We start from the raw sequence: 27,235 nt of genomic DNA, 5'->3' as shown, positions 1-27,235 counted from the left end.
GCCTGTGATGTGCAGGAAGGAAGCCAGGCACCAAGAGCGCGCCACGCGATTCCACAGCGTGCACCTCTAAACAGACAAATGAACGTAGTATTTGCAGCGCGGAAAGAACTCAGAAGTGCCCGTGGCGGAGGAGGATGCCTGGGACTGGAGGTGCTGCACACGCTCCTGACGGCGGTGGGTGCTGCGCAGGCGTGTGCACTTAGCGAAACTTACCCCGCTACACACTTAAACGGGCTCTTTTATTGCAGGTAAATGTGTTTCGATAAAGTTGACTTAAGTACAAGAGCACGGCAGCCACGGCGTTGATTCGCACAGGATGGATGTGGGGCCTGGAAGCCTCAGATGGCCAGAAGACCAGCCAAGCGTTGGCTACTCTGCGGGACGACCGCGCTCCGTCTGTGGCTGTGTTTTGTGGCAGATGGCACCACAGGCGATAAGAGGAGCAGCAGGGAGAAATCCTGCTTTGAGGAGATTTAATACTCCTCTCTCAGTCCAAGACAGACCCAGGGGACAAGATTGAGGAAGTACGCAAAGTCTGACCGCGTGCATAGCGGGCCTTAAGGAAGCTTTTGAAATCTACTCTGATCAGGGAGGGAGTTTCTCCCTTTTCCACGTAGAATGGTCACGAAAATTGACTGCAAATTAGGCTGCAATAAGAACCTCGATTCCAGCCAGAGGTAATGTAAGCAGCATGATAAAGCTAGAAATCAAAGCAGAAATTTTAAATGTCCATTTTCCTGTATGTTTTAAAACTTTGTTTAAAACGGCTTATGTCCAAGGGCAAATTTCAGAAATACTAGGAAATGATGATGATGAAGACATATCAGAACCTAAGGAGTGTGGGTCCGGCAGTGCTCGGAGACAAACTTGTGTTTATGACGAGAAAGACAAAAGAAAAATAAATGAAGTGTCCAACCCCGAAATGTAAAATAAGAATGACTGAGTAAACTGAAAGTAGCTGTTAATAAGACAAAGTCAGAAATGGAGTTGGAACACAGAAAAACAGTAGCATCAACGAATAAAAATCCAGTTCTCCGAAAACCACCAACAGAATAGATAAATCACTAGCCAACCTAATCCAGAAAAAAAGCAAAGCCATAAATACACAAAACACAAATCCTAAGAAGAGGAGCAATGACCATCAAGATAGAGAAAATTAAACAATCTTAAGAGATTTCTTGTAATTCTAGGCCAATGCCCTTGAACACCTAGACTCAAAGATAATTTTCTATGACTTCCCCAAGCTGAGTAAATACACACTGTTTCAGCAGACAAATTCGCATCAAAAATTGAGACCTGCCCCTCTCCGCTGCCCAGCCTTGAATTACCAGGCTTCAAAGGGAGAAAATTCCATGATCATATCCATACACGCCAAAGATGTGTTTACAGAAACCAGCATCTCCGTGGTGTATACGGAGGCACCCCTCCAACGGCAGGAAGATGACCAACCCACTGCCATCACCCCTAGCTGATACTCCGTTGGAAGCACCATCAAACGCAGTGACACACGCACACGCACGCACCACGCACGCACGCAGCATGCACGCACGCACGCACGCATGCACGCACCCACGCACGCACGCATGCAAGCACGCACGCACGCACGCACGCGCAGAGGAATTGAAACGGAAGAGGTCAAATGGCCTCCACCCTCCAATGCAGATGACTTTCTGGGAAAATCAAGGCTGTGGAAATGGCTAAAACAGTAGGAGGATTCGCTGATGTAGCAGGTGTAACACTAGCACAGAGAAAGCAGTAGGCCTCGTTGAAGCCATGACCAAAGAGCGGTAAACAAAGGTAAAACTATCAGGAATTAGCAGTAAATGCAGAAAACTCATATGAGCCAAGCTTTACTTTGGAAAAAGCCAAAGGAGACAAACAAATGAAAACACAGGGCATGTCTTTGGATGGGAACGATGGGTATCCTGAGGCGTCGTCACCTAAAGTTAATTCGTAGCCAGGAATATACCAAAGGCCTCTTCCTCTCCTCCGGGGCCTAGAAAAAGGACTCGAAGGCTCATGTGAGGGAATAAACAAGGAAAGCCAGGAAACGTCTGGAAACCGTTAGCAGTGACAAGGGGAAGGGGCTGTCCCTACAGATGTTAAAAAAATCTCAAGTTCCCATAATTCAGAAGAGGTTCTGGAACATAAATAGACTGACCAGTGTCGTAGAAGGTCCAGACACAGACCCACTTACACGTGGGGGGGTTAAGCATGCGAAAGGCAGCCCCTCAAGTCCGGGCGCAGGTGGGCTTTTTGATAAATGGTATTGGGTGACTTGGATGGTCGTTTGGGAACATCAGAATGGATGCCTATCCCCCCATACACCGTAAGATAGACGCCAAATGGATCAGCTATAAATACACGACCGAAGCCATCGATGTACCACAAGAAAACAAATGAATTGCGTTACAGTTACAGTTGGGTACGAGGAAACCCTCGTAAATGCTGTTCTAAATTCAGTATCGGCAGAAAGCATGGTCCGTAAATTCAGTTCTTTTGAATACAAAACGTCCCTGGCCACCCCCTCCCCGCCCCCGGAAAAAAAAAAAAAAAAAAAAAAAGAGCCAAGGGAAAAGACCAATGGCAAGTGGAGAACAAACACTCGCAAGTTGCCCCTAAGGGCTAATTGACTTAATATGAAAAGAGTTTCCAGAAATGGGGAAGAAAAAACCTCAAGACCAAGGGAGCAATGGGCCAAAGCCACAAATGCTCCTTTTCTCGGGAAAAATGCGCATCCGGGGGCCTCAACATAGAAATAAGCGCTCAGCGTCATTTGTCGTGAGAGAAAGAGAAACCCGTTTTCTGAAGAACCAGTTATCAGCCATCAGGTTGGCACAAACCCAGAGGTTTGACAGCTGATTTTATTGGCCAGGTCCAGGGGACACTGTTGGACACTGTGCCAGACAATACAGCTTATGGTGGCCGTCGGCAGGATCGAACCGTGTGACAGCCGTGTTTCCCTGGCTCTGTCCTGGGGACGCGCACACATGCCAGAGCAGGAAGTGACACACGCGGGGGTTTTCTTTGCAGCCATGGGACTGGAAACTATCCAGACATGTAACTGAGGTCCGCTTGGAACCGGGGCTGTTCCAGAGACAGAAACGCCGGTTGCTGGAGGGAACGGAGGACGACGCGCGTTCCAGTGAAAACTGGGTGCAGGTCTGAGAAGTTAGTGCACAGAGATGGTGTCAAAATGAAACACCGACAGAGCAAACTAGAAAGCAAAACAACCAGGAGCCTGCAGGGAGCTGAGGGAGTGGGGTGGAGGGATAGGCTGGGGGGGGGGGTGCTCTTTGACCTTCGACTTCTGATCCAGATCAATATTTCACATATTTGAACAATTAAATTACAAAGAAAAAGTTCCTGAAGCTGAAAACAAGCTGAGAAAAAGTAAACCTGACTGCATAGTTTACTAATAGTAAACCCCCAGGAAGGGGTTATTTTGGAACACAGTAGGTGCACCACATCCATCCTTAGCGCGACGCAGGACCGAAGCCCCACATTTTGATTGGAGCTTAGCCGGGAAACAGCTTGTAAAAGACAATTTCAGAAAATTGTGGGAATTTAGATACAGTCTGAGCGTGAGGAAGTTTCGGAGCTGCTTTTAGCCTGGTGTTCTGTTTTGAACTCAATTCGGTGGTGATGTTATCACCCTCGTGTAGAAAGCAATTCTTATTTTTTAGAGATGAGTACTGAAGTATTTCTGTGTGGAACAGCACAATGACTGCACCTTACTCTAAAATATCTCACTATGAAGTCGTTAAAGCAAGGACGTCAGAGGGTGACAGGTCTGCCTGGAAAGCGGGCGTGGGCTGGCCATGGCCGCGTCATCTCTGCTCTCCTACCTGTGACATATTTCATCAGTGAAAAATCACAATGACGATTTCGTTAACCGAAATTTCAGAAACAAAGACCTGATGGAAATAGAAAGACGGCTCTTTGGAGGTTGTTGGGGCTGCAGCCTGGGACCCAGGTTCAAGAAGCCCTGGAACTGTGTTGCTCTGGACTGTAAAATGGGGGAACTATAAAATAGGCTTACGGCTGCTCACACGGGCGGTTCCCGAAGAACTTGCATTGGCGCTGGCAAGCCGTGGGGGGCTTGCTAAGGTTGGTCAGGGTGTGAAATGGGTGCCTCGTCACAAGGGGAGACCTTGAGGCTGCAAGGTTGCGGGTCGCAGCTGCTGTTTTGAGTGTGGCTGGGGTGCCCTGGGTCTGGCGCTGTTCAGGGGAGTTCGAGGTCCCGGTGGGGCAGGGAGGGGTCTGACACCAGATGCTCAGGGGCCACCTGCTCCATTTCTGTTTGGGATCACTCCATCATACTGTCAGTTTGTCATCAGATTAAAGAAGGACCAGGAGGACCTGCTTTTGACGATGGACAGGTGGGCGGGCATTTAAGCTGCCCCTTGAGAGGGGGACGCGGGCATGGCGTGTGAGGAGCCGGGTCTCGAGGGGATGACCGTCTCCTGACCCTTATTGTAGCATCTTCGCTTATGTTGAGAAAAGCATTTCCTCAAAAAACTAAACAGCTATCGAGGGTCTGTTGTCATGAGGCCTCGTTCCTCTTTCGTGCCAAGTCTGAGTTCACCTCCTGTACAGACCAGATGGTCTTGTCCCCAGCCAGCAGCTTCTCTGGAAACCATGACTGGTGCCTGCGGGACGCCCAGTGGCTCCTCCGGGCCAGGGAGGCCCACTGGTGGGGTCCCGAGCGGGCGGAGGGGGCTGCAGGGGGCAGGCAGCCTGGCCGGGGGTAGTGGCCTGTCCACCTTGTCACACCTGTGACCTCCTCCAGGTTGTCAGAGGGGGCTGTGGAGTCCCTGGTGCAGCATCAGGTAATGGGCCTGCCTTCTCTCTGAGGGGCCCGTGACAACGGGCCCCCCTACAAGGTCCTGGCCCCGCGAAGCCCATGTCAGCAGGGGGTTGGCTCTGGACTCGGGTGGGGCTCTGAGCTCCCTCTCATGCTCTTTGGCCCAACGTTTTCTGAAGACTCCAAAGGAGTTAGAGGCCAAACGGGTATAATCCGAGGTCAGGGTTCGAGGAGCAAAGCCAGTGCTGACCTTTATAGCAGGTCAGTGTCTCATCTGCTGACGCTGGTGCCCTCTGGCCCGGACGGGAGATTGTCCAGGCTCAGCGGGAGGAGGGAGATCCGAGCGTCCGAGGGAGATGTGAGGTTGGGCTGGAGGGGGCGTTTTGGTGAGCAGGGGTGTCCTGCGCCGGTCCCCACAAATCGCCATGGACTCTGTGACCCGTGTGAGGACACTGGGCCCACACACGTGACCCCAGATGAAAGCCGAATTGTAAAGGGAGGGAACCGGCAGCCCGCTGGGGGGGGGGCGGCACTGGGCTGCTCGGAGGGGCCGGTGGGCTCCACTGTCGGAAGGAAGACAGCCAACGTGCCAGGCCTGGGGGGTGCCCCTCCTCCTCAGCCCCCACGGCTGATGGGCCTGCTTCCAGGACGGAGGAGAGGGGACTCTGAGGGTAAGAAGTGGAGGACGTGGTTTCTAACGCGGCTGCACAACGAGCTGCTACCAGCTTAGCCGCTTCAAACAACACCCCTGGAACAGCTCACGGTCCCCATGGTTAGCGGTCTGGGCCCAGCTCGGCTGGCCCTGCTCCGGGTATCAGGCTGGAACCAGGCGGTGGGTCTGTCTTGTCTGAGGCTTGGGGGCCTCTTCTGGACGCTGGTGGTTGGTGGGATCCAGATCCTTGCTGTTTTGGGGCTCGGATCTCGGGGGAGCTGGCCGGCCTCAGGGCCTGGCTGTGCGGCCCCCTCCGCAGGCGGCTCTTAGGAAGGCCAGCAAGAGAAACCTCTGGCGTCTCCTGGTTCTGACCCGCCCAGGGGAGTCTTCCGCTGGCTAACTCAGAGTCACCTGCTCTGGGACCTCAGGTGCCTGCAGGATCCCGGAGTGATGTCCTGTCCTGTTCACACCCCGGACAGCGTCAGTATGACTTCAATGTGCTGTGCTCTGCCTACGAGCAGGGCGATGTGGCTGCAAAGGGAGGGCAGCTCCTGCCTCCCGGGGCCGGGGGCGGGAGGTCAGCTGCAGCTGGGTGAACGTACACGCGGCCCAGGGAGCATGAAGGAGGATCCCGGGTGGGTGCAGAGGTTCCCAGGCCAGGGATCGACCCTGCACCCTCGCAGTGACCTGCACCCCAGAAGTGACACTGCAGCCTCCCTAACTGCTTGGCCACCAGGGGACTCCTGACTTCTCTCTTTTAAAGTGTCTGTGCGTGTTCAGGTCTAAGAATAGTGACCAACGCCCACGAAACCATGTGCCATCAAGATAGACACGTCTCCATTATCCAGAGAGTTTCCTGCCCTTCCCACCAACCCGCCCACGGAGGCGAGGGCTGCCTGGTTTTTACCGCCACGGACCAGCTTCCGACCCTCGCGCTTCTGCCAGCAGACCTCTCATCACACACGTGGGTGAGTCTGGCGTCTTTCACTCCGCAGGGTGTGTGTGAGACTCGCTGAGCCGCCCGCCCCGGTGCTGGGCGTGGTGTCTGGGGTCCGCATGCTGGGCCTCGGCTTCCTGTCCTTTCTCTGGGGCAGGAGAACACGCTCCTCCGAGGGCTCAGGCAGGGAGGCGGCGGCCTGCGAAGCCTCTGAATCCAGGAGCCTGCGGAGGCTCTAACGTGCTCGCGCCAGTTCCATGGCCCTGGCTTTGCGGGCTCCAGGCCCACCGGCGTCTCATCCTGGCTCCTGAGACGTCCCGCTTCGCTGGAGGATTGAGGCTCAGTCCCTGGGGGCTCCGAGTGCCACTGTCCCCGCAGCTGAGGACACAGGAGCAGCTGAACTTCAGGTCCTGCCTCGAAAGAGCATCACTTCTTCTTCTTCTTCTTCTTCGGCCGTGTCCACAGCATGTGGGTGTTCCCAGGTCAGGGATCGAACATGTGCCACAGCCGTGACAATGCTGCGTTCTTAACCACTAGGCCACCAGGAAACTCCAGCATCGCTTCCTTTAGAAAGCGGCTGTCGAGCCAGCAGTTGGGGACACTGGCCAGAGGCACCAGGGCAGGGCTGGCCTGAGGGTCTTGACCAGTGAGCTTCACGACCAATAGTCCTCTGAACTGTAGCCCCCATGTGCCCTCAAAAATCGTAGATGGAGGAGTTCCCATCTTGGTGCAGCGGAAATGAATCTGACTAGGAACCATGAAGTGGCAGGTTCGATCCCTGGCCTTGCTCAGTGGGTTAAGGATCCAGCGTTGCTGTGAGCTGTGGTGTAGGTCTCGGACTCAGCTTGGATCTCGTGTTGCTGTGGCTGTGGTGTAGGCCGGCGGCTACAGCTCTGATGTGACCCCCTAGCCTGGGAACCTCCATATGCCGTGGGTGTGGCCCTAAAAAGACAAAAGACAAAAAAAAAAAAATCGTAGATGGAAAAGGGTCCCTGCCTCCATATTCTCAGAAAAAGAAAAAAAAAAAAAAAAAAAAACCCTCAGAAAGACCACATATTGGCTGTAGCAACAATGTGAAGGTGACTGACTTTTCCATGGAAAACTAGGACCGTCAGAGGGTGAAGGTCCCTGAAGGCCACGTGCAGACCACCCCCCAGTCGATGCATCTGGTTTGAAAGTGAAAGGACAACAGAGAAATGGCCACAACACATGAACCACGGAAGGCGAGGCCTCAGCCTTCTGCCGTCCGGGCAGGACGCGGGAGGCCGCAGACCGCAGGGTCCACTTTACAAACATCCGGCCCCCGAGCCCGCGCTTGGGTGGACTGTGGGCTGGGTCGGAATACAGGACCAGAGGCGGCTGCACGTGCTCTGTGCGCCCGGCGCTGGCCGTGGGTCCTGGGCAGCTTCCGGGTGGGCTGGCCGGCAGGGGGTGAGAGGGGCTGGCGGAGGCCTTCTGAGCACCCCCTTGGCCCCGTGGGCCCCTCTCTGTGAGGACCACGCTTCCTGGGAGGAGGGCGGAGCTGCGGGCTGAGGATCCAGAGGGATGGTGGCAGGGCCTAGAGAGAGGCCAGGACAATTGGGGCGGGGCTGGCAGACCCGTGCCCTGTGCTCCCACTGTGCACGGAGTCGGTGCGGGAAGCAGGTGCTGGAGCCTCGGGCCTGCAGCCGAGGAAGGAGTGGGATCCTGACCTGCTGACAGTAACGGGCAACTGGGTAACTGTTTGCACGTGTTTGCAGAATGGTCTAAGACCTGGCCCAGCAAAGGTGGGAAGGACGCAGTCCTGGTGGCCTTGAGACCCCCTCACGGAGGGCTACAGCGGGGCTCCTAGGAAGAAGCGGGAGCCTCGTCCTTGTCTGGTGGGTGTCGGGAGGCTGGGGTGGGGGAAGTGCAGTGAGGGGCCGGTGGCCTGATCCCAGCCAGACCCTGGGCCTGCCTAAGGGGGGATTTCTGATTTCCTACTTCCCTTCAGGAGGAGGTCCCGGGGGTGACCACCCCCAGGTGGGGCTAGAAGAGCCCCCAGACCCAGGCTGCAGCCTCTCTATGGGTGCAGCCCTGGGTAACCAGGAGGGAACCCGAGCTCAGTGGGGCGGGGTGGGGAGGGTCCCACAGGAGGCTTTTTGGCGCCAAAACCGCCCTGGGCTCTGCGGCCCGCCCCACACCCCTCCCCCACGGCCCTGGGTCTGCACCCGCCCCCCAAGGCAGGGCCTCTCGAAGCGACAGAAGTGACAGGGTGGACGTCTGCCTCGCGGCCCTGAATGAGGGCCGGCCTCCCGTGCCTCTTCCCTCCAGAAGCCCAGGGCGGTTTTGGCACCAGAATGCTGGCCCTTTGGGGGTTTAGGGCTGGGGTCTGGCCGGCCCTCCCAGCCAGCTGCCTCCGTGACCGAATCTGCTTCTGCCTCTGCAGCCCAGGGGGTCAAGGCCCCTCCCGGCTCCTCCCCAAGTCCTGACCCAGAGGAGGGGTGACCTCGGTGGCGCCCGGCTGGGCAGTCACCTCCCCCAGATCCTGTTCTCCGCGGGGGCAAAGTGCAGACACAGACGGGGCTCAGCTCCTCAAAGGGACGACGACCGCGACCGTCGGGGAGGAGAGTGAAAACCTTTATTCAGAAACGTCGCGGACGCGGTTGAGGAAAACCCAGGAAGGAGCAAAAGCCGAGCTGACGCAGGACCAGGGGCCCCCGTGAGGTGTAGACCAGGCACCCCCCGAGGAAAAGACTTGGTCTTGTTCTCACTTTGCCGCCGGTGGCGGGGCCGGGGCCGCGTGGGGATGGGAAAGAGATAGCACCTTTGCTCTGGGGTTGGGGGCCCCGGGGCCGGGAGGCCCGGGTTCAGTTGGTCAGTGTCAGGCCACGTCCTGAGCCTCTCGAGCCCTTGGCCTGAGGCGGCTGGAACCAGGCGGCCAGCGGGGGCCGTGCTCGTGACCCGGCGCCTGGGGCTGTGCTGAGAAGGATGCTGCAGGAGCTGCGAGGAAGTCAAACTCTGAGGGGGGGCGTGGCGGCGGGGAGGCGGTCGCCGCTGACCCCAGACGGAAGGAGAAGCCAGGCTTCGGGGCTCTGACTCGGGATCGGGGGCGGCTGACAGGCAGCGGGGAGGGGGATGCAGCGCAGGTGGCAGGAAGGGCGCCTGCAGAACCCAGGGCTGGGGGCACTGGGGGTGGACTGTGCGGGGGTGGGGGTGGGCCAGGCACGGGGCAGCTTTTCAAGCTTCTCCTAGCTGATCGGGTGGGTCAGGAGATTGGGGTCCAGTTCTCACGTTCAGGGCTGAGGCTGGGCCACTAGTCCAGGGCCACCTTCCTGGACACAGTCTGGTAGAAGACGCCCCGGAGCAGGGCCTGGTAGCTGGGCACGCGGAACAGGTGGCGCTCGCCGAAGGCCACGTCGTACTCGGCCGTCTTGCCGGTGACCAGGACGCGGATGTGGGGCTCGTTCACCTGGCGGCCCACCACCACCACGAAGACCTCGAGGCCTGCCCGCTGGGCCTCCTGCACCGCCTTCTCGATGGCGGCCGCCGTGGTGCCCTGCGAGTTGCCGTCGGAGAAGAGCAGCAGTTTCTTCTTGGCGGCGCCGGACGAGGCCTCGCGGTAGAAGCGGGTCACGTAGCCGAGGGCATCGGTGACGTCGGTGGCGTCGTTGAAGAAGCCCATGGCGTCCACGGTGCTGGCCAGCACGGTGTAGTTCTGCAGGAACTGCAGCGCCGCGCGCTCGGGCTGCTGCTGGCCGGTGCCGCTGTACTGCAGCACCGCCACGCGCACGTCGTGGGCCGGGTCCGTGCGGCCCGCCGTCAGGAAGCGCTCGGCCAGCCGCTTGGCAAAGCGCTTGGTGGTGTCGAAGTTGTGGCTGCCCACGCTGGCCGAGCCGTCCAGCAGGATGGTGATGTCGGCCGGGGAGGAGAAGGTGACTGCGGGGGACGTGGGCGGCCGTGAGTGCCCGCCCCGGCCCCGGAGGGAGCCCAGCCCCAGCCACCCCGTGGCCTCCAGCGGTGCCCCCACCAGCGCACCATCCTCCCCCTGGTACTCACTCGGGCAGGTGTAATCCGGACACTTCTTGTCTGTAAAAGAGAAAACCCCAGAGTGAGCCCAGCTACCGCGGGACCGCTGTTCCACCTGTGACCTCCCCGCCACGAGAGCGCCTCCATGGAGGGCAGCTGGCCACCTGCCCCCTCCCCCCACCAGGAGGGGTGTCCCTCATCCAAGAGGGGCCCCTTGAGGGGTGGACGGGCCCCCAGGCACCAGCCCGGTGAGGGGGAGGCCAGAGCCCTGGCACAGAGAGGAGGCAGGGTGGGCTGTCGCGAGGTGATGCTGACCACGTGCCCACCAGGTGGGCCGCCTGGGCTCGCTCCAAATCTGACCCTGAAGCTCCCTCTGGCCTTTGACCAGCTGTGTGCACCGTGGACTCAGCTCTGACCCTGGCTCGAGCCTGGACGGAAGGTGGGCACCTCAAGGGGTCTCAGGCTCCAAGGCCAATCACTGCACACGCGTGAGGGTGCGCTGGCCCTCAGATCTCTCGCACGTGCGCTCACAGCTCCAGGACGCACCCTGGGCCACAACATCCCCCAGCAAGAGTGTGACGTGGCTTGGGGGAGGCGGCCGTGCTGCTGGCCGGGGCGGGGCGCCTGATTCCCAGGACAGAGGCACAGGGTGGGGCGCGGAGCCGCCTCGGCCGGGGGAGCCCCCCGCGCCCACCTATGCAGATCTGGGTGGTGATGTTTTTCAGGAAGGCGTCGTCCAGCAGCTCTGCGTAGTTCTCCTTGACCAGCGAGATGCCCGGCCGCCCCGGGGTCACCAGGCCTTGGCAGGAAATGACGTTGAGTTGGTCGGAGCTCGCGGCTAAGCCAAACACATCCTTGATGCCCACGGAGACCACCTGGGGGGAGGCACAGCGTTGGCACGGCCCTTGGCGGGGACCGTCCCCCCTCGTGCTCCAGGGCGCCGTGGCCGCACCTGGATGTCGGGGCCGCAGAGCACGCTCAGCGGGGTGGTGTCCCTCTGGGTGTCTGAGCGGCCGTCCGTGATGACCAGGGCGATCCGGTTGTTCTGAGTGGGGGGCAGCAGCTGGCTCCGGGTGTACTGCAGGGCCTCGCCCGTGAACGTGCCTCCGCCCATCCACTGCAGCTTCTTGATGGCTCTGCGGGGCCACAGCTGTCAGGGCCCGGGGCGGGGGCTGGGGGCAGGTGCGGGCAGGGCAGGAAGGGGGCCGGCCTCAGGGGGGCCCCTGGGGACGACGTGTGCAGTCCACTGGCCGAGTGGCCCACTCACTCCTTGAGGTCCTGGGCGTTCCTGATGTTGGGGTCCCTCAGGTCCACGTGCTCCTGCATCTGGTTGTGACTGTACTGCACTACGCCCGCATGGGACTGCCCAGGCTCAAACTGCACGGACAGACGCGGCGGTCAGGGAGGCCCCCCAGGGCCCCTGAGGCGTCGTGCCCCTCTGCAGGCCGCCCCTCCGCCCACCACCTGTCCCAGGTTCCCCTGGCCCCAGGCGCCCGCGGCGACGCTCACGTTCTGGTGGGTTTTGAGAAGCAACGTGTCTGTCCCAGGGCCCCCAGCCCCCGGCCCTCTCCTCTCCAGTGTCAGGGGGCCCAGGGGCCCCTCACCTTGACCAGCTCGTCCCTGCTCAGCCGGTCGATGACCTTGACGATGAAGTCCTTGGCGATCTCGAAGTTCTGCAGGCCGATGCTCTCAGAGCTGTCCAGCACGAAGAGGATGTCGATGGGGCCGCACGTGCACTCTGTGGGCGGCGGGGCCGTCAGCCTCGGGGCGCTCCCGGGACCCCTCCGGGGCGGGGCTGGAGGACCCGAGGGCAGGGGAGGACACCGGGGCCCACCCTGTCCCCGGGTGTGTGGGGAGAGGACGGGGCGGGCCGGCCCCGCAGGGTCGCGCGAGCAGGGCCGAGGGCCACTCACCACAGCAGGCTGGGGAAGAGGAGAGAGGAGGTTACGAGGGGTGAGACCGAGGCCTCCAGCCCCCCCAGCCCCGCCCTCAGGACTTTCCCCCGGGAGGGGGAGCCCGCGCCCCGCCTCCCCGCCCCGCCCAGCGGCGGGACGTGCTTGGGCTGAGGACGCTACTCAAGGAGGCACTCACAGCACATCTTCATGACAATGTCCAAAATCTCGCATTCCTGGGAGGGAGGGGGACACAGCGGCGTGAGGCCCTCCAGGTCCCCACCCCTGGGACCACAGCAGGGGGGGCTGGGGTTCTCGGCTCTGCCCACGAGGGCCCGCCTTTGGGACACGGGCACTTGATGTGGTCCCGAACACGTGGCTCCATGGTCATCGCCTGTCCCCCTGTGTCATCGCGTGCCGCTGCCACGGTCATCACCTGTCCCCCATGGTCATCACCTGTCCCCCCCCCCAGGGCCATGATGTGCTCCTTGTCACTGTCGCAGCTCCCCACCCCCACAGGATCCTTGGTCAGAGCGGTCGGCCCCCACAGACATTCACAGACACCCCACTTACATCTGGCCCCGGTGGTCCCACATGTCCTGGGGGTCCCTGTTAGGAAAAGGACAGAACAAGGGTTGTGAGGGCAGACCCTGGGGCCTGCTCAATTCCTGAGCTGCGGGTCTGCACCCTGGGGCTGCCCCCGCCTCCATTTAGGGCCCCTGAACACTGGGGGGGAGGGGCCTTCTGCACGCTAACGGCTGGGGCACCTGCTGCTGCCATCCACTGCTTGACAACTGCCTGACACAGCCTCTCCGGGGGTCTGTGGGCACACGGGCCAGGGCCCCGCCTGCAGCTCACCCTCACTGCCGGGCGGGGGTGTTCCCACTGCTCTAACAGTGCCACCTCCGTGGGCAGGTGCCCCCCCACTGCCGCCCTGTGCCCGCCACGCCTCACCTGGAGGCCTGCCCTCCCCCTCTCTGTCCCAGGCCCTCCACCCCAAACCGTGGTTCCCCCATCCCACCTGCCCAAGCCCGCCTCCCAGCCCTTCCCCGAGCCCTGCTCCCGAACCCACCCCCCAGCCCTCTGCAGGCTCAGGGTCGGGTGCCCGCCTGCGGCCACTCACCTGGGGGCCTTCAGGGCCTCGGTACCCCTTCGCTCCTTTGGCGCCTCGGGGAGCGACGTCGTTGTTCTGGGGGCACAGCACCGTGTCACTGGCATGAACGCCTGCTGCGGGCCTGTCCCCTCGTCCCCTGGACGCCCGGCCCGCCCTCGGAGCCGCCTCCCTCCTCGGCGGGTGGGGCTCCCAGCCTGCGGGGGGCTCTGCACTTACGTCCTCTCCGGGGTCCCCGGCTTCTCCTTCGTCCCCCTTGAGGCCGGGGTAGCCTTTAGTGCCCTGCAGGTGACACGGGAGCAGGGTTAGTGTGACCCGCTCAGGGTCCGGGAAGAGCAGGGAGCCCACATCCCCAGAGGGGGTGGTCAGTCCACAGGGGCGGCCGGACGGAGACGGCGAGGGGCTGGGTGGTGCGTCTGCATGTGTGTGCTTGCACAGGTGTGGGAGCAAAGGGCTGTGTGTGTGTGTGTGTGCGCGCGTCTGTGTGAACGGGTGTGTGTGTGTGTGGTGTGGTGTGAGTGTGTGTGGGTGTGTGTGGTGTGGTGTGTGTGGGTGTGTGTAGTGAGGTGTGTGTGAGTGTGTGTGTGGCTGTGGGTGCCCGCGTGCTGCTCCAGCAGCTGAGGGGGTGGATGGACTGTACTCACGTTTATCCCGGGAGGTCCCCTGCTGCCCGGATAGCCCTGCAGGGGAGGCAGGACCGTCACATGGGGCTGGGGGGCCGTCACACTGGGCTGGGGGGGGACAGTCACACGGGCTGGGGGGGTGGGGGACAGTCATACCTGGCTGGGGGGGGCGGGGGGTCAACACCGGGCTGGGGGGGGTGGGGGGCAGTCACACCGGGCTCGGAAGGGGAGGGCCGCAAGGGACAACCCCAGCCCTCAGAGCCCAGTGTGCCCAGCTGGCCGGAGGTGGGGGTGGGTTCAGGGCACTCACGGGGAAGCCAGGGAAGCCCTCGGTGCCGTTTCCGGGGGGGCCGTCTTCACCCTGGGGAGCAGACGTGTGCGGTCATCGTGGGACTCGCCCCGGCCGGGCGCCACCGGACCCCAGGGCCCCAGGCAGCCCCCACCCCCCGGGCCATGCCCTGGGGCCCGTGTCACTCACCCTTTCCCCCATCAGCCCGGGGTCTCCGGGGGGTCCTGCCGGCCCTGGGGCTCCCTTGGGACCCTAAGGAGGAGAAGGCGAAGTGGACCCAGGCGGCCAGCCACACGGGCTCCGAGGCCGCTCGGAGGGAAGGAAGAAGGAGACTTTGGCGGCATGACGTCTTGGCCTAGCACAGAACTCACTAGAAGGACTTAAACCATAACCCGGGGGCCGGGCAGCCTTCAGGCCTCAGAGGCCACACCTGCCCCGTGACCCACCAGGGAGGGACCAGAGGAGGAGGTGACGGAGCAGGGGCAGGGGTCCCCGGGGTCGCTGGCGGGCACTCAGACGCGAGAACCCGGAGGAACAAGCAGACTCGGCCCCGGGCGCGGCCGCCGCAAGGAGGTTAACAACGTGCAGAAAATTCTGGAGGGAAAACGACAGAGAAGCCCTGGCCGGGGGGGGGGGGGGGGGGCAGAGAGCAGGCGGGGGGGAGGGAAAGGGAAACTGGAACGAAATGAGGGAGACTGTTCGCGTCGCTGCTCTCTCGGTGGGCGTTTTGGATTTCAACTCTTTCCGTATTTTTCTGTGGTTTCTAAATCTCCCCAAGTGCACGTGGACGGTGAAAGGAAATGAGACGTTTCCATGTGCCAGAAGCACAGGGGTTTCTTCCAGGGAAGCCCTGGGCAGCGGGTGGCATCTAGGGTCAGGGCTAACCGCCTGGGGTCGGAGGCAGCCGGGGGCACTCACCTCAGGCCCTGGGGGCCCCTCGTCTCCGCGGTACCCTTTCGGTCCAACGGGCCCAGCCTCGCCCTGCAGAGAGATGACACCCCCGTTGGGCCCTCGCTGCCCCATGGCAGGCCTCTGGCCCCAGACGCCACCCTTGCTGGCCTGCCTTTCTGGGTCCAGGCTCTGGGTCCCCTGAGCGCTCCATGACCACCCCAGGCCCAAGGAAGGAGAGCCAGCTCACATCACCCTCTTGAGGCCGCCCCTGCCTGGCCCCTCTGGGCCCCACCAGCAGGACTTTGGACTCAGAGGCCTGGGCACGGGCCCTGCCATGAGGGCCCCTCTGCCGAGGTCCCTCTTGGCCGGCCTCCCCTCCACTCCCGTTATCCCGCCCAGGAGGCTGCTCTGGCCCTGCTGCCCCACCACGAGGAGGCAGGAGTCCAGCCGCAGTCCTGGCCCTGGCGTTTTTCAAGCACTCGGCAGACCAGCCACGGGGACCAGCAGCCCCAGCGTGGGACACAGGGCTCACAGGGTAGGCCCGGGGCCCTGAGACCTCCCCGGGGCAGGAAAAGGACACAGGAGGGGCTGGCCTCGTCTGGCGGTGCCTCCTGGTCCCTGGGAGTGCATCCTGAGAAATAGGGACTCGGGGACCGGCCCAAGACAGAGCAAGACTGCGCTCGGGCCAGCTGGGCTGAGGGCAGCGCTGGCACCCACAAGGGCGGGGGGGGCGCATCCCGGGGTGGGACGAGGGCGGTCGGCCTGGTGAGTGGCGGACAACGGGACCCTGTCTTCCATTTCTCCTGCTTCCGCCCAGAACTGTCCACACGGATACCTGTGTCCCGGGGTCTGGAGTTGGCAGGGTCGGGGGTGGGGGGCGGGGGCAGCACAGAGCAGAGCCCGGGGAGCTGGGATGTCAAACGCCCAGGGGCATGCTGCCTGGGCTGGAGGTCAAGTCCACAGTGGACTGTTGAGGTGGGTCACAGGCTGAGGGGGGACATGGAGCCTCCTCCCAAAGGAAGCAGCCGCTGCCAGCACCACCTGGGGTCCCCGGGCCTGGGGCAGGCCCCCCCCCCCACGCCCTGTGGTTTCCTTGCATGTACGGTGACTATTAATTGCTCTGAAATGAATGCTGCCAGGGCTCTTCAGGGAACCCGCATGGTCCCGGCTTCTAGCGTTTTGTGCGACCGCAGTCTTGAAGAGCTTCCTGAAAGGCGTGGTGGGAAGGACCGGGTTGTCCGGGCAGCTTGTCTGGAGCCCCTGGAGCCCCTGGGCTCGGTCTGGGAGGCAGCCCCGCCCTCCCGTCCAGGAAAGCCAGCAGGACCAGCCTGGCCTGAGGCCACAGCGGTTAAGTCGTGTGGACTGAGCGAACCAGAAGGAGGCAGGGCAACAGCCGTTCCAGAAAAACATGCGTGGGGCGGGGGGGGGGAGTCTAAACATGACCACAGTGCATTTTAATCCCCGGCAAAGACGGCAACCGCGCACCCTGTGACTGCTCACTGAGTCAAGCCCGGGCGAGCCTGCCATTCTCCTCACCCTACAATCGCCACTCCAGACGAATAAAGACGGGAGCAAATATATAGTAAAAGGGGTGAGTGCGTTTGCAAATCTCTGAAAACCACAAGATTCCAGAGACAAGGTCGGGATGCAGCTGACAACTGAGGCACCTGCAGGTGGGTGTGGGGCATCAATGTGGGAACACGGAGCCCGGCGGGAAATGAACACCTGCCCCGGCGGAGACCACGCCCGTCTTCCCATAAAGAGCCAAACCAAGAGAGGAGCAGAGACGCTCGTCCGGAGTCTGACCCTGGCTCATGCTGGCAAGGGTGTGGACAATAGGTGTGGACAATAGGTGAGAGCTAGATGGGTGCAGTCTATCTACCCCTGGGCGGGGAGTAAGGGGGGCAGAGAGCTAGATGGGTAGAATTGTTTGGCAAATGGCAACTCACACACACACCATTGGGGCCAGGACATTTTATCACTAAGAATCTACACCCTGGATCTAGCCTTGGAATTTCTTCAGAACGGCTGGCTGGATGGGTGGATGGATGAGCAGGTGGTGGGCAGAGGGGTGGATGGATGGATGGACGCCTGTATCCACAGATAGAAGATAGATGGACAGACAAATGGCAGGTGGACGGGTGTTAGCTGGACAGATACACATACACACACAGATGACGGATGGATGGGTGGACGGATAGAAGGGGGAGGGATGGCTGTTTGGTGGATGGGTGATGGATGGATGGAGGCTCGGCGGGTGACGGGTAGCGGATGACAGATGGACAATAGGTGAGAGATGATGGACAGATGGGTGATGGATGTTTGGTGGGTGACGGGTAGCGGATGACAGATGGACAATAGGTGAGAGATGATGGACAGATGGTGATGGATGTTTGGTGGGTGATGGGTAGCGGATGACAGATGGACAATAGGTGAGAGATGATGTTGAGACAGTGGGTGACGGAGGGCTGCATATACAGTGGTGGATGGACGAATGGATGGACAGACGAGCCGACTGAAAGGCAGATGGATGTTAATACATATCACAGTGTTTCCCATAAAGCAAATACGGCAGACACTCTCCATCTGTGCTGCCAGGGATGACAAGCCTCAGGAATCAGACCCTTCCGGGGGTAACAGGGAAGAGGCCTCATCGCAGGCCAAGGCCAGAGCTGACCGAGGACCCACTCCGTCGGGGCTGTGGCCTGGCAGGCGCCCTCCCTGGGACGAACAGCACCCCCTGCGAGCACTGGACCACCTCGCCAATCTGAGTCAGCCCCCCGGCCCCCTGCCCCCGCCACCTACAGCTACCCCTGCACCCCCAGGTCTCCAGGCCATGCCCCCTGCAGGAAGCACCCCAGGTCAGAAGTGGAGAGAGACCCCCCTAAATCTGCGAGCTGATCCGAGCCAGCAGCGCTGACGTCATGCGGACGCCCTGTCCCTCCCGCAGCCGGGCTTCCTACCGGGTCTCCGGGGACACCGACGGGGCCTTCTCGTCCCTGGTCACCTTGGGGTCCAGCTTCACCCTGGGGAGGAAAAGCCTCTGAAGCGGAGACGGGAGGGGGGCTGCCCAGAGCCAGGAAGGGCCCTTGGCCAGGGCGGGCAGCAGCCTCCTCCTCACACTTGCCCGCGTGCCCCCTAAGATGCGGCCGGGAGACTGGCCATTGAAGGACTCGTGTTTTCAGGGACCCAACAGCCCTCCTGCGGCCTGGAGGCAGCCCCCGGCTGGCCTCTTCTCCTGCCCCCGTGGCCAGAGCTGTGGGCGACTACGCAGGGCACTTCCCGGAGGCGTCAGTCCTGCGTCCTGACCTGAGGGACCGGCTTGGAAGGGGGAGCCCAGGGAGTGGGAGGGGTTGGCCTTGGCTCGGTTCACTCCCCGTGGGCACGCCTTGGGCACGTGTCTGGAGGAGGAGCACGTGCCCCCAGTCCTGGGTGTCGCCGCCAGAGGGACAGCGTCCTGTGCTCGGGGAGCGGCCGAGCCTGCGTCTGCAACAGGTGGAGTTCAGCCGCGCCCGAGGCTGGGAGCACAGCACCCTTTGCTCCTAATCCCGGAGCTGGGGGTGGGCCTGCTCCCCGCAGCCGGGCAGTCTGCTCTCCACCACACCCTGGGCCCCGCCACCTTCCCCACCGGACCGCGGGGCAGAGGGAGCCCAGCACGGCCCGGGGCGGGAGGCTGGCGCAAGGCTCCTGGGCCAACCCACCCTGCCACACCGGACGTCGTAAAAAGGAAAAACTGTCCCAGGAGGAACACAGGCTCGTCTGCAAACCTGTGCGGCGCTGGGGGACCTCAGGTCGGGACCAGCCCATGTGCAGCGTGAGGGGCTGGCTGCGCCCATGGCAGGCGTGAGGTTGGGCGGCTACACGCCACGTCCCTTCCCCACGCTCGGTGGATGTGGAGCCGGACACGGGCCAGGCCCACCTGAGGCTGAGCAGGATCTTACACGGGGACGAGGGCTGCAAACCAGCCTGTCCAGTGACTTCCTGGGTGGCCGTTCCTGGCCAGTGCGGTGACCTCTCCTGGCCTCCCGCAGGCCCTTGAGGTGACCGGGGCTGCGCAGCTCGGAGGTCTGGGCCGGGGGCCGAGCTGCTGCATTTCCCACACAAGTGGGGGTATCTTTGGAAAGCGGAAGACGAGGGCGTGGCTCACCCACATCCGGGGCCAGAGGGACCTGGGGTGTGTCCTGTGGCTCTGACGGCCTGACCCCAGCCTCGGTCTGTGCCCCAGGGCCTGGGTCCCAGCTTTAGGACCAGTGACTCACCGGGTCTCCTCTTGGGCCCCGAACGCCTGGGGTCCCCCGTGGTCCTCTTTCCCCAGGGCCGCCCTGCGTGGATGGGAACAGAGGGCAGTGAGGCCACAGCCCAGGTAGAGCGGCGCGGGGGCTCAAGGCCTGGGCCCAGGGCCGCCCTCCCCGCCCCCAGCAGACGCCCAGGACCCGACCGCTCCATCCCCACACCCTGTCCCTTCAGAGGCCAGAGTCCCACTGGCCCGCATGGAGCTCCAGGATCTGTCCACCCAGGACACGGGGCTGGTCGTGCCGGCCACGTCTGCCCCTAAGCGGTGAGGCCGGAGCCAGAGCACCCACTCACCCTCTCTCCCGGGGCGCCGTCTGGTCCTGGGTTCCCCTGGGATTAAGAGGGATGAAAGCAGGCATTACTTTCTGCTGAGCCAGCTGAGTCCTGGGAATGGGGCAGGAGGCCGCAGGGGGGTTCCTACCTCGTCGCCGGCTTCTCCCTTCTCTCCGGGGGGACCAGGCTCTCCAGGCTCGCCCTGGGGGCGGAAAGTGCAGATGCTCAGTCCCTGACCCTGCAGCCCCTCCCAGAGCCCGGCCCACCCGCTGCATCAGGGGTGGGGTGCTGTGTGCCTGCTCACCTCGTCTCCAGGGGGACCTGTGTTCCCTGGCCGCCCAGGCTCCCCATCTGCTCCAGGCTCCCCCTGGAAAGACAGGGCCGTCAGCCCTCAGGTGGCCACACCTGGCCATCCTGGGGGCCCGTGACCCCACGCTGGCCGTCCTCACCCGGAGGTCAGACTGCCAGCCCTGAAGGACCACAGGGACCTTGGACATCAAGGACGCTCCCCTCTCACACCTCTGCACAAAATCCGCCTCCTGGGCTCAAACACCACCCTTGTGCAAGGAGGCCCAGTGTCGCCATGGGGACTGGCCCGATTCTGGGACCCCCGTGTCGTTAGGACGTGTTCGGGCCAGAGTCCACGTAACCCTTCCACCTCTCCTAGCACTTCCTGTTGCTGAAAACCCCGAGGCGAACCAGCCACGGATTTGGATTCGACTCAGATCGCACCGTCCCTGGGCCTCGCCCTCCGCCTGCTCGCCGCATCAGTATCGCCCGTTTGTGCCTGACGTCACGTGTGCAGACAGATGCTGGGACGACATGCCAGGCTGCGGGCAGCGTGGACGTTCCTGAGAGGCCGCGGGCGGGCAGGTGCGGAGGAGACCGTCGTCCGAGGCTGAGGGACGAGGCTCCCCGCGCAGAGGCTCCCGCCCGCCCTGCCGGCCCCAGAGGGCAGCGGCGAGCCTCGTCCCCCCGGCCTGGCCCTCAGTCACTGACCTTCTCGCCTTTCAGTCCGAAGGCGCCTGCGTCACCCTTGGGCCCTGGGGGTCCTTGGACACCCTGGAGAGAGATCACAGAGTCAGTCCCCAGTCTGAAGCCGCAGCCACCGGCCGCACACGCAGGGGAAAAGCTCGACGGCCCGCAGGACTTCTTGGCGCGTCAGAGGGAGAGTTGAGGCAGCTCTGACTCCCGGGAACTTAGTCTAGGATGCCCCGGGAGAAAGCGACTTACGTCGAATCCGGGCAAGCCCTTGCAGCCTGGCAGGCCGGGGTACCCCGTCTCCCCCTGCAGGAGGAAGGCGGTTTTCGTGATTAAGGCTTTGGGCTCTGGCACATCCATCCCCTTCCCCAGAAAGCCCCGCCTGGCGGAAGTCACTCTGAGCTTGGCTGGAGGGCTTTGCCACCTCAGGGTCGCCCAGGAGTGCCCACGCACGAGACCCTCCTCCCCAGCTCCACCAGGGCGGCCAGCTTTGCCCGCCATCCCTTCCCCAAACCCGGGGCCCCCCCAGCCCCCCCCAGCCGAGGGTGACCTTCATGCCATCCACGCCGTCAATGCCACGTTTCCCCTTCTCGCCCTGCAAAGCGCAGAAACCAGAGAAGGTCAGGCAAGGTCAGACAAGGTCAGACAAGGTCAGACCGTGCCCCGCGGGGCAGTGCCCCCTCTGGCCACTCTCACCTTGTAGCCCTTGGGTCCCCTGGAACCCTGTGGAGACAGAAAGGGAGGGTGAGGGGCTTGGTCTTCCTGTTGCGGGGCCAGGTCCCCAAGGGGGCCTCGCCAGCCGGCGGCCGCCCGGCCACACCAGGAGCCGGCTGCGTTGTCCCTGTCCAGTGGGGGCTCTCCGTGCCCCGAGGGACGTGTCCCCATCACATTTCACTCACCTTCTCCCCTCGGCTCCCTTTTTCTCCCTACACAGCAAACAGAGGTGAGGAGCGACAATTAGGGGGGCCCAGGCCGAAGAGCCCAAGACCCCAGGGAAGGCCGCAGGAGGGGGGCCCACCTTCATGCCCTGGTAGCCGACGGGTCCAAGGTCTCCGGGCCTCCCCTGCAACAGAGGAGGGTGTCAGACCGTCGTGGGGGTGCAGCCCCGCCCAGCCCCCTCGCCGCCACCCGGCCCAGGCCAGGTCAGCTGGAGAGACCAGGCTGACTGACCGCTGACCTGCGCCCGAGAAGAGCCCTGCTGTGAAGGCCCCAGCCTGCCCCCAGGGGCTCCTCGGTGGAGCTCCGGGGAGGGCGGTGCAGGGCCCTGGGGACACTGCCACGGAGGGACAGTGACCCTGCCACCTGCCCTCTCTGCTCTGCGGGGTCTGCCTGGGTGGGAGGTGCTGGCAGGTGTTGTGCGCTGTGCCCTCCGACCTCGCCTCCCACAGGGCCATGCCCTCGGAAGGTCAGGCCCCACAACGACGGTACTCAGAAACCAGCCATCCTTCCAGAAGTTTCCGCCGCCTGGGTCTTCTCAGTGTGCCACCCCCCTCCCCCCACTGCAGGCGCTGGACACTCACGGGGTCTCCGGCTTCTCCTTTCTCCCCGGGGAGCCCCGGCTTCCCTCGTTCTCCCTGGAACACAGAGCAGAGCAAGGTTGGGGGACAAACTCCATTTACTTCTAGAAAGCTGGTGCCCTAAGGAGCCACCCCACCCGACGCCCGCTCCCGTCGCTCTCAGGCACCTCTCCTCGGGCCCAGGCTGGGTCTTCGAGGTCAGGTCCACAAGCTCCTCCACACCCCCTGGTTCTTTTCTCCCCCCCCCCATTCTTGTGGCTGCGCTGGGCTCCCAGGGGCAGCCCGGCTGGCGGGTTGATGGGCACAGACGCCCCCCACCCCGGGGAAGGGGCTGCTGCTCAACCCCCAGGTTGGCAGCCATGAAGCTCACAGCGGCTGGACCTGAAATCTGGACTTTGACAAGCGAGCGCTCAGGTTTGGATGTTGGCAGCTAGTTTGTCTTCCAAAACCTTGGCCCAAAGTTCTCTTGCCATGGGCCCACGTTCGCACCACCCCTTCCTTGGTGGGGGCACCCCCAGGAGCAGAGCCACAGGGGACACTCACTCTAGAGGCCACTCCCTCCATCACAGGGAGGGGGCCGGTGCAGTGGACCCCACCCCACACCAGCCTTCAGCCCCCACATCCGCCTGGGGTCATCGGCTGCCTGGGTCAGGGGCTGCCTGGGGTCCAGCCGTGTCCCTGACTCCTGATGCCAGGCTGCAGGGACAGTTCTCCAGCTTCCCTCCCGGAGAAAGGTGCGGGCAGGTGTGGCCACTCACCTCGTACCCAGGGTCACCCCGCAGCCCTGGAGGTCCCCGGGCGGGCTGCAAGACGCAAGAGGAGAGTCAGCGCGAGACAGCATCTGGGCAGGTGGGGTGGGCGGGGGATGGGCGCTCACTCACCTGGCACTCGAAGGAGCAGCACTGCGGGAGAAGCGACAGAGGGACACGTCAGAGAGCCCGAGCCCAGCCGCGCTGGCAGCCCGCGCTCTGCCTGCTGGTGGGGGAAGAGGCGCCCGCCGTGCGGGGCGGGGGGTCGGGGGAGGGGGCTTACCACTTGCTCCACGTTATTTTTCTGAAAAACGAAAGGGAGAAGTCGGTTCACCTTCCCGCCGGGCCGGGGCCGCGGGGCCGGCCGCGGGGCGGTGGGCGGGGCTCACAATCATGTCGGCGATGGTGTGGATGGTCTGGCTGATGACCTCCTCCGCGTCGCGGCTCTGACCCCAGTCGGCCGCCGTGAAGTTGCGCCGGTACGTGTGGTCGGTGGCGATGATGCTCAGGCGTGGCTCCTGGCGTGGACGTGCCGGGGACAAGGGCGGAGGTCAGCGTCCGCGGGAGCACAGCCCCCCGCCCCCGGCCCCGCCTCTGCTCCCGGAGCCCCGCCCCCCGCCCCCCCCATCACGCCTGTGCCCCTCCCCGCCTCCTGCCCAGGCCGGGTGGGGGTGCCCACCAGGTGGTCGGGCGTGATGGCCACGGAGAAGACTTTGATGCCCAGGTGCTTGGCCTCGTTCACGGCGTCCTCCAGGCCCCCGCAGGGCTCCTTGTAGCCCTCGAGGGGGTGCCCGTCGGTCACCACGATGAGGTACTTGTTCTCCTTCAGGTGGGAGCCCCTGGGAGGGTGGGGGTGGTGAGACCTGCGGCCCCGACAGCTGGGGCCCCCAGAGCCGCAGGGCTGAGACCCCGGTCGGGGCAGTGGGCGGTGGGCTAGAAACCCAGAGGGAGACCCGGACCCCAGGCCGCTCAGGCACGTCCCTGTTTCTCGCGTGACTGGCCACACGGTGGGATTTTCGCAAAGGCCATGAAGTCAGAAAATAAGGTTTTCTGGGGCCAGACTTCAGGTCCCTCTGCCTTCGGGGGCTGAGGGACGTTGGCAGCTGTGGGGCAGGCGGGGGGGGGGGGGTCCACCGGCACGACCCTCTCGGCCCCCAGGACGGGTCTTGGGCACCCGGGGCGTGGGGACAGGCCGCTCCCCAGGCGGGGGCCACGGGCGTGTCCGGGGACCGAGCAGGGAGGGGACCGCCGGGCACTCACCCCACGAGCAGCTCCTCCAGCCCCTTCTTGATGGCACAGTCCGTGTAGGTGCCTTTGCCGAAGTACTTGACCGCGTCCACGCTGTCCTTGAGCGCGTCGCGGCCGCCGGGCATGCGCGTGAGCCCGCGGATGATCTCCACCTCGTCGCTGTAGTGCAGCGCGCCCGCGTTCCACACCAGGTTGCGGTCGCAGCGGTAGTACCTGCGCCAGGCGGGGGTGAGCCGGGCCGCCCCGGGGCCCAGGCCCGCTCCCTCCCGCCGTCCATCGAGGGCAGGTCGGCCGCCCTGTTACAGGCGCCCAGACTGCCTGGTCCTGTGACGCCGCGAGAGGAAGGAGCCTGCGGTTCCCAGGCTGGGCTCTGCGCAGGGCCCGGTCGCTAGGTCCCGGCACCCGGGGCCACACGTTGCGCGAGGAGGTGGCCGGGAGGGCCGGGCCCCGACCAGCAAGGGGGGACGTCGTGTCCCCTGTCTCCAGGACTTGCAATGAGCTTTGTGTGCTGCGACCCTGCTTCAGGGCCAGGCGGTGGGGGGCAGACCCTCGAGGACAGCAGTGGGGCCAGGCGGTGGGGGGCAGGGAGGGCTGGTCCTGACAGGGACCGTGGGTATGAGCGACCTCCTCTCTCTCCCCATGTTCCTCCGCCGAGGGTTTCGGGGGATGGCCAGGCCCTCCCGCCCATCAGCAGATGGGTGACTGGGGCCCCTGCGGGAGCCAGCAGCATCAGCAGCAGGAAGAGCCTGCCTCTGTTCACGGGTGGGAAAGCAAGGCCCAGGCCAAAGCTCCCTGGAGGGGGACGCTGGGCCGGGGCTGCCCAGGCCCCTCCCAAAACACGTCCACACCTGGGCCCTTGCTGCTTTGCCTCCTGGACCTGGGCATCTGGGGAAGCGGGGGTCTCCACAGTGCCCTGCCCTGGGCGGCCCCACCCTCTGTCCTTGAGGCCCCCCAGGTGTGAGGTTCAGGGCCCGGCTAAGCCAGTCAGTGGGTCAGTGGGTCAGTGGGTCAGCAGGGACAGGGTGGGATGGGGTGGGTCCTGCCCAGGTGAGGGAACAGGGAGGAGCCTGTTCTGATGCGAGCCCCTCCCCCTGCAGCCCTGCCCCACCCCTGCCCCCGCCTCACCCACTGACTGAGTCAGTGATGGCCAGAGGGTGCTGCCCCCAAAGCAGAAGCCGGCTGGAGGCCATTCCCACTGGACAGGGGTCTGTCTGGGTCTGGTCCACGTTCTCTGACTCTCCACAAGGGCAGCAGTCAGTTTCCAGGTGGTTGGAGCCAGGGGGGCTTGGCCAGCCCAGTTGTGGGTGTGGGGGCGTTTGGGGATCCCCCGTCCTGCTCTGTCCCCTCCAGCCTCCTGGCTGACCAGCCTGTCCCATCTGAAACGCAGCTCTCTGTGGCCCATCTGAGCCACACAGACGAGGGGTGGCCCTCGACTCCCTTCTCAGGTGGGGGCGCTGACGTCAGCTCCGCTGGCTGGGCTGTGGCCGGGCGACACCAGGCCGGCGGCCCTGGGCCCCGAGCCCTCCACCGGGAGGCTCGCAGGCAGGAGGAGGCTGAGGTCCTACCTGTCCTTCAGGTTGTCGATGAAGCGCTTGGTGAAGGACTTGACCTTGTCCACCAGGGCCCCGTAGGGCTTCAGCCTCAGGGCCACACTCTCCGAGGTGTCCAGCACGAAGAACAGGTCCACGGGGCAGTCTGGGGGGTCGGGGGGGCTGGGCTCGCGCTGCACCCACCGTCCCCAGGCGAGGCCCGGCCAGCCGCCTGCACCCCGCGGGGCCCTCGAGCCCAGGCCCGGGTGTCCCGCCCGGATCAGATTGGGTCAGGGTCCCAACCCCCGGAGGTGCCGCGTCTCAGCCCTTTTCTCCCCACTCTCCCAAGTTGAATTTCAAACCCCAGGGGCAGGGCCTTCAGGAAGAGGGGCGAGAACGCTGATGCTGTTTCTTCGCTGATGCCCGGCGGAGGCCCCAGGGAACGGACGGGGCCGAGCAGGAGCAGCCGAGACCCGGATGAGCTTGCCTTCCTCCACTGGGTCCCCGACTCGGCCTAACTTCCCCCCCTGCCCCGGCCAGCGGGGCCTCCCGCTGAGCACTCGCACAGCGAGAGGAGGGCTGGGGTCCCCCGGGGCAGGACCTCACCCAGCGTCGGCTCCAGGCCGGTCTCCCAGAGTGGGCGACCCGGCGAATCCGCTCACCTTGGAACGCGACGGCCCTTGTGTCTATCAGGTCGTCCTGCGCAGTGGCCCAGCAGGCCTGCAGCAGCAGGGGCAGCAGAGCACGGGCCAGCTTCATGTCACCGGCCTGGTGTCACCATCGAGCAGGGGCAAGAGGCAGGGCGGGCCGGCGAACACCAGTGACCCGAGAGAGAAAGCTGCGAGGAGCTGCCTCTGCTCTCCGGGCCGGGCCGTCGCAGCGCAGGAGGGAGGCGGGTGGAGGGAGGAGCAGGAGGGAGGAGCTGGGGCGGGAGGGGGGGCGGAGGCGGGAAGGGGGGAAGGGGGTCCTCCCAGCTCTGGTGAGTCACGGCTCTCTCCCCAGCAGGGCCGCTTTGAGCCCTGGACGCCGCGCGGCTGAAGAGGGACCCCCCGGGTTGTGGGGCTTTTTCCGCGCTCCTGCTCCGCCGTCGGTGAAGCAGCCTGCCTGCAAGAGCCCGGGCCCGGGGATGGTGGCTTCGGTTCCCAGCCTTCGCGGGGGGCCGGTCCCCTGGCGACTGTGTCTACAGACCACATGCTTTTTAAATGCTTCAAATCCAGGGCTTCGTCTGACTTCTGAGGTTTTGCGTACATGTCTCTTCACAGTTTCGTCCAACACACACTCTGAGGAAAGACATTTTGCATTTTTGTGGGGAAACAACAATACCCACCCATGCATTTGTTGTATTTAAATATCTAGAGACCGAGGCACAGACAGACAGACACACAGAGAGACCCGGACTCTGAGGACAGGTGTGAAGGCCCTGCTCTGCGCCCAGTGGGTGGGCTCTGGATGTGGC

The 27,235-nt window shown here is 63.5% G+C and overlaps 1 protein-coding gene across 3 annotated transcripts; it reads right to left on the bottom strand.

The window, feature by feature from the left end:
* On the bottom strand, positions 319–26,863 carry LOC100623720 (collagen alpha-1(VI) chain). Of its 3 annotated transcripts, none has more exons than XM_021071096.1 (36): positions 26,442–26,676; positions 25,816–25,945; positions 24,263–24,463; positions 23,682–23,841; positions 23,392–23,520; positions 23,286–23,306; positions 23,135–23,155; positions 23,012–23,056; positions 22,257–22,310; positions 21,755–21,799; positions 21,636–21,662; positions 21,433–21,459; positions 21,287–21,331; positions 20,989–21,042; positions 20,755–20,817; positions 20,060–20,122; positions 19,904–19,957; positions 19,777–19,812; positions 19,449–19,511; positions 18,153–18,215; positions 15,217–15,279; positions 14,488–14,550; positions 14,320–14,370; positions 14,031–14,066; positions 13,606–13,668; positions 13,399–13,464; positions 12,849–12,884; positions 12,475–12,511; positions 12,297–12,305; positions 11,988–12,121; positions 11,651–11,760; positions 11,336–11,519; positions 11,078–11,258; positions 10,414–10,443; positions 9,649–10,293; positions 319–329 (listed from the first exon to the last, which is right to left on the bottom strand). In XM_021071096.1, the coding sequence occupies exons 1-35, from the start codon at positions 26,536–26,538 to the stop codon at positions 9,671–9,673; spliced, it is 3,084 nt and encodes a 1,027-aa protein (XP_020926755.1). In that variant the 5' UTR covers positions 26,539–26,676; the 3' UTR covers positions 319–329; positions 9,649–9,670. The 3 variants fall into 3 exon arrangements, with proteins under 3 accessions (XP_020926755.1, XP_020926754.1, XP_020926753.1); XM_021071095.1 differs by lacking the exon at positions 319–329 and adding an exon at positions 8,976–9,357; XM_021071094.1 differs by lacking the exon at positions 319–329 and having other exon boundaries at positions 8,976–10,293; positions 26,442–26,863.

Source organism: Sus scrofa, chromosome 13, assembly GCF_000003025.6.
Source record: "Sus scrofa isolate TJ Tabasco breed Duroc chromosome 13, Sscrofa11.1, whole genome shotgun sequence".
NCBI lineage: Eukaryota > Metazoa > Chordata > Mammalia > Artiodactyla > Suidae > Sus > Sus scrofa.
This window is presented reverse-complemented; position numbering and strand designations above follow the sequence as displayed.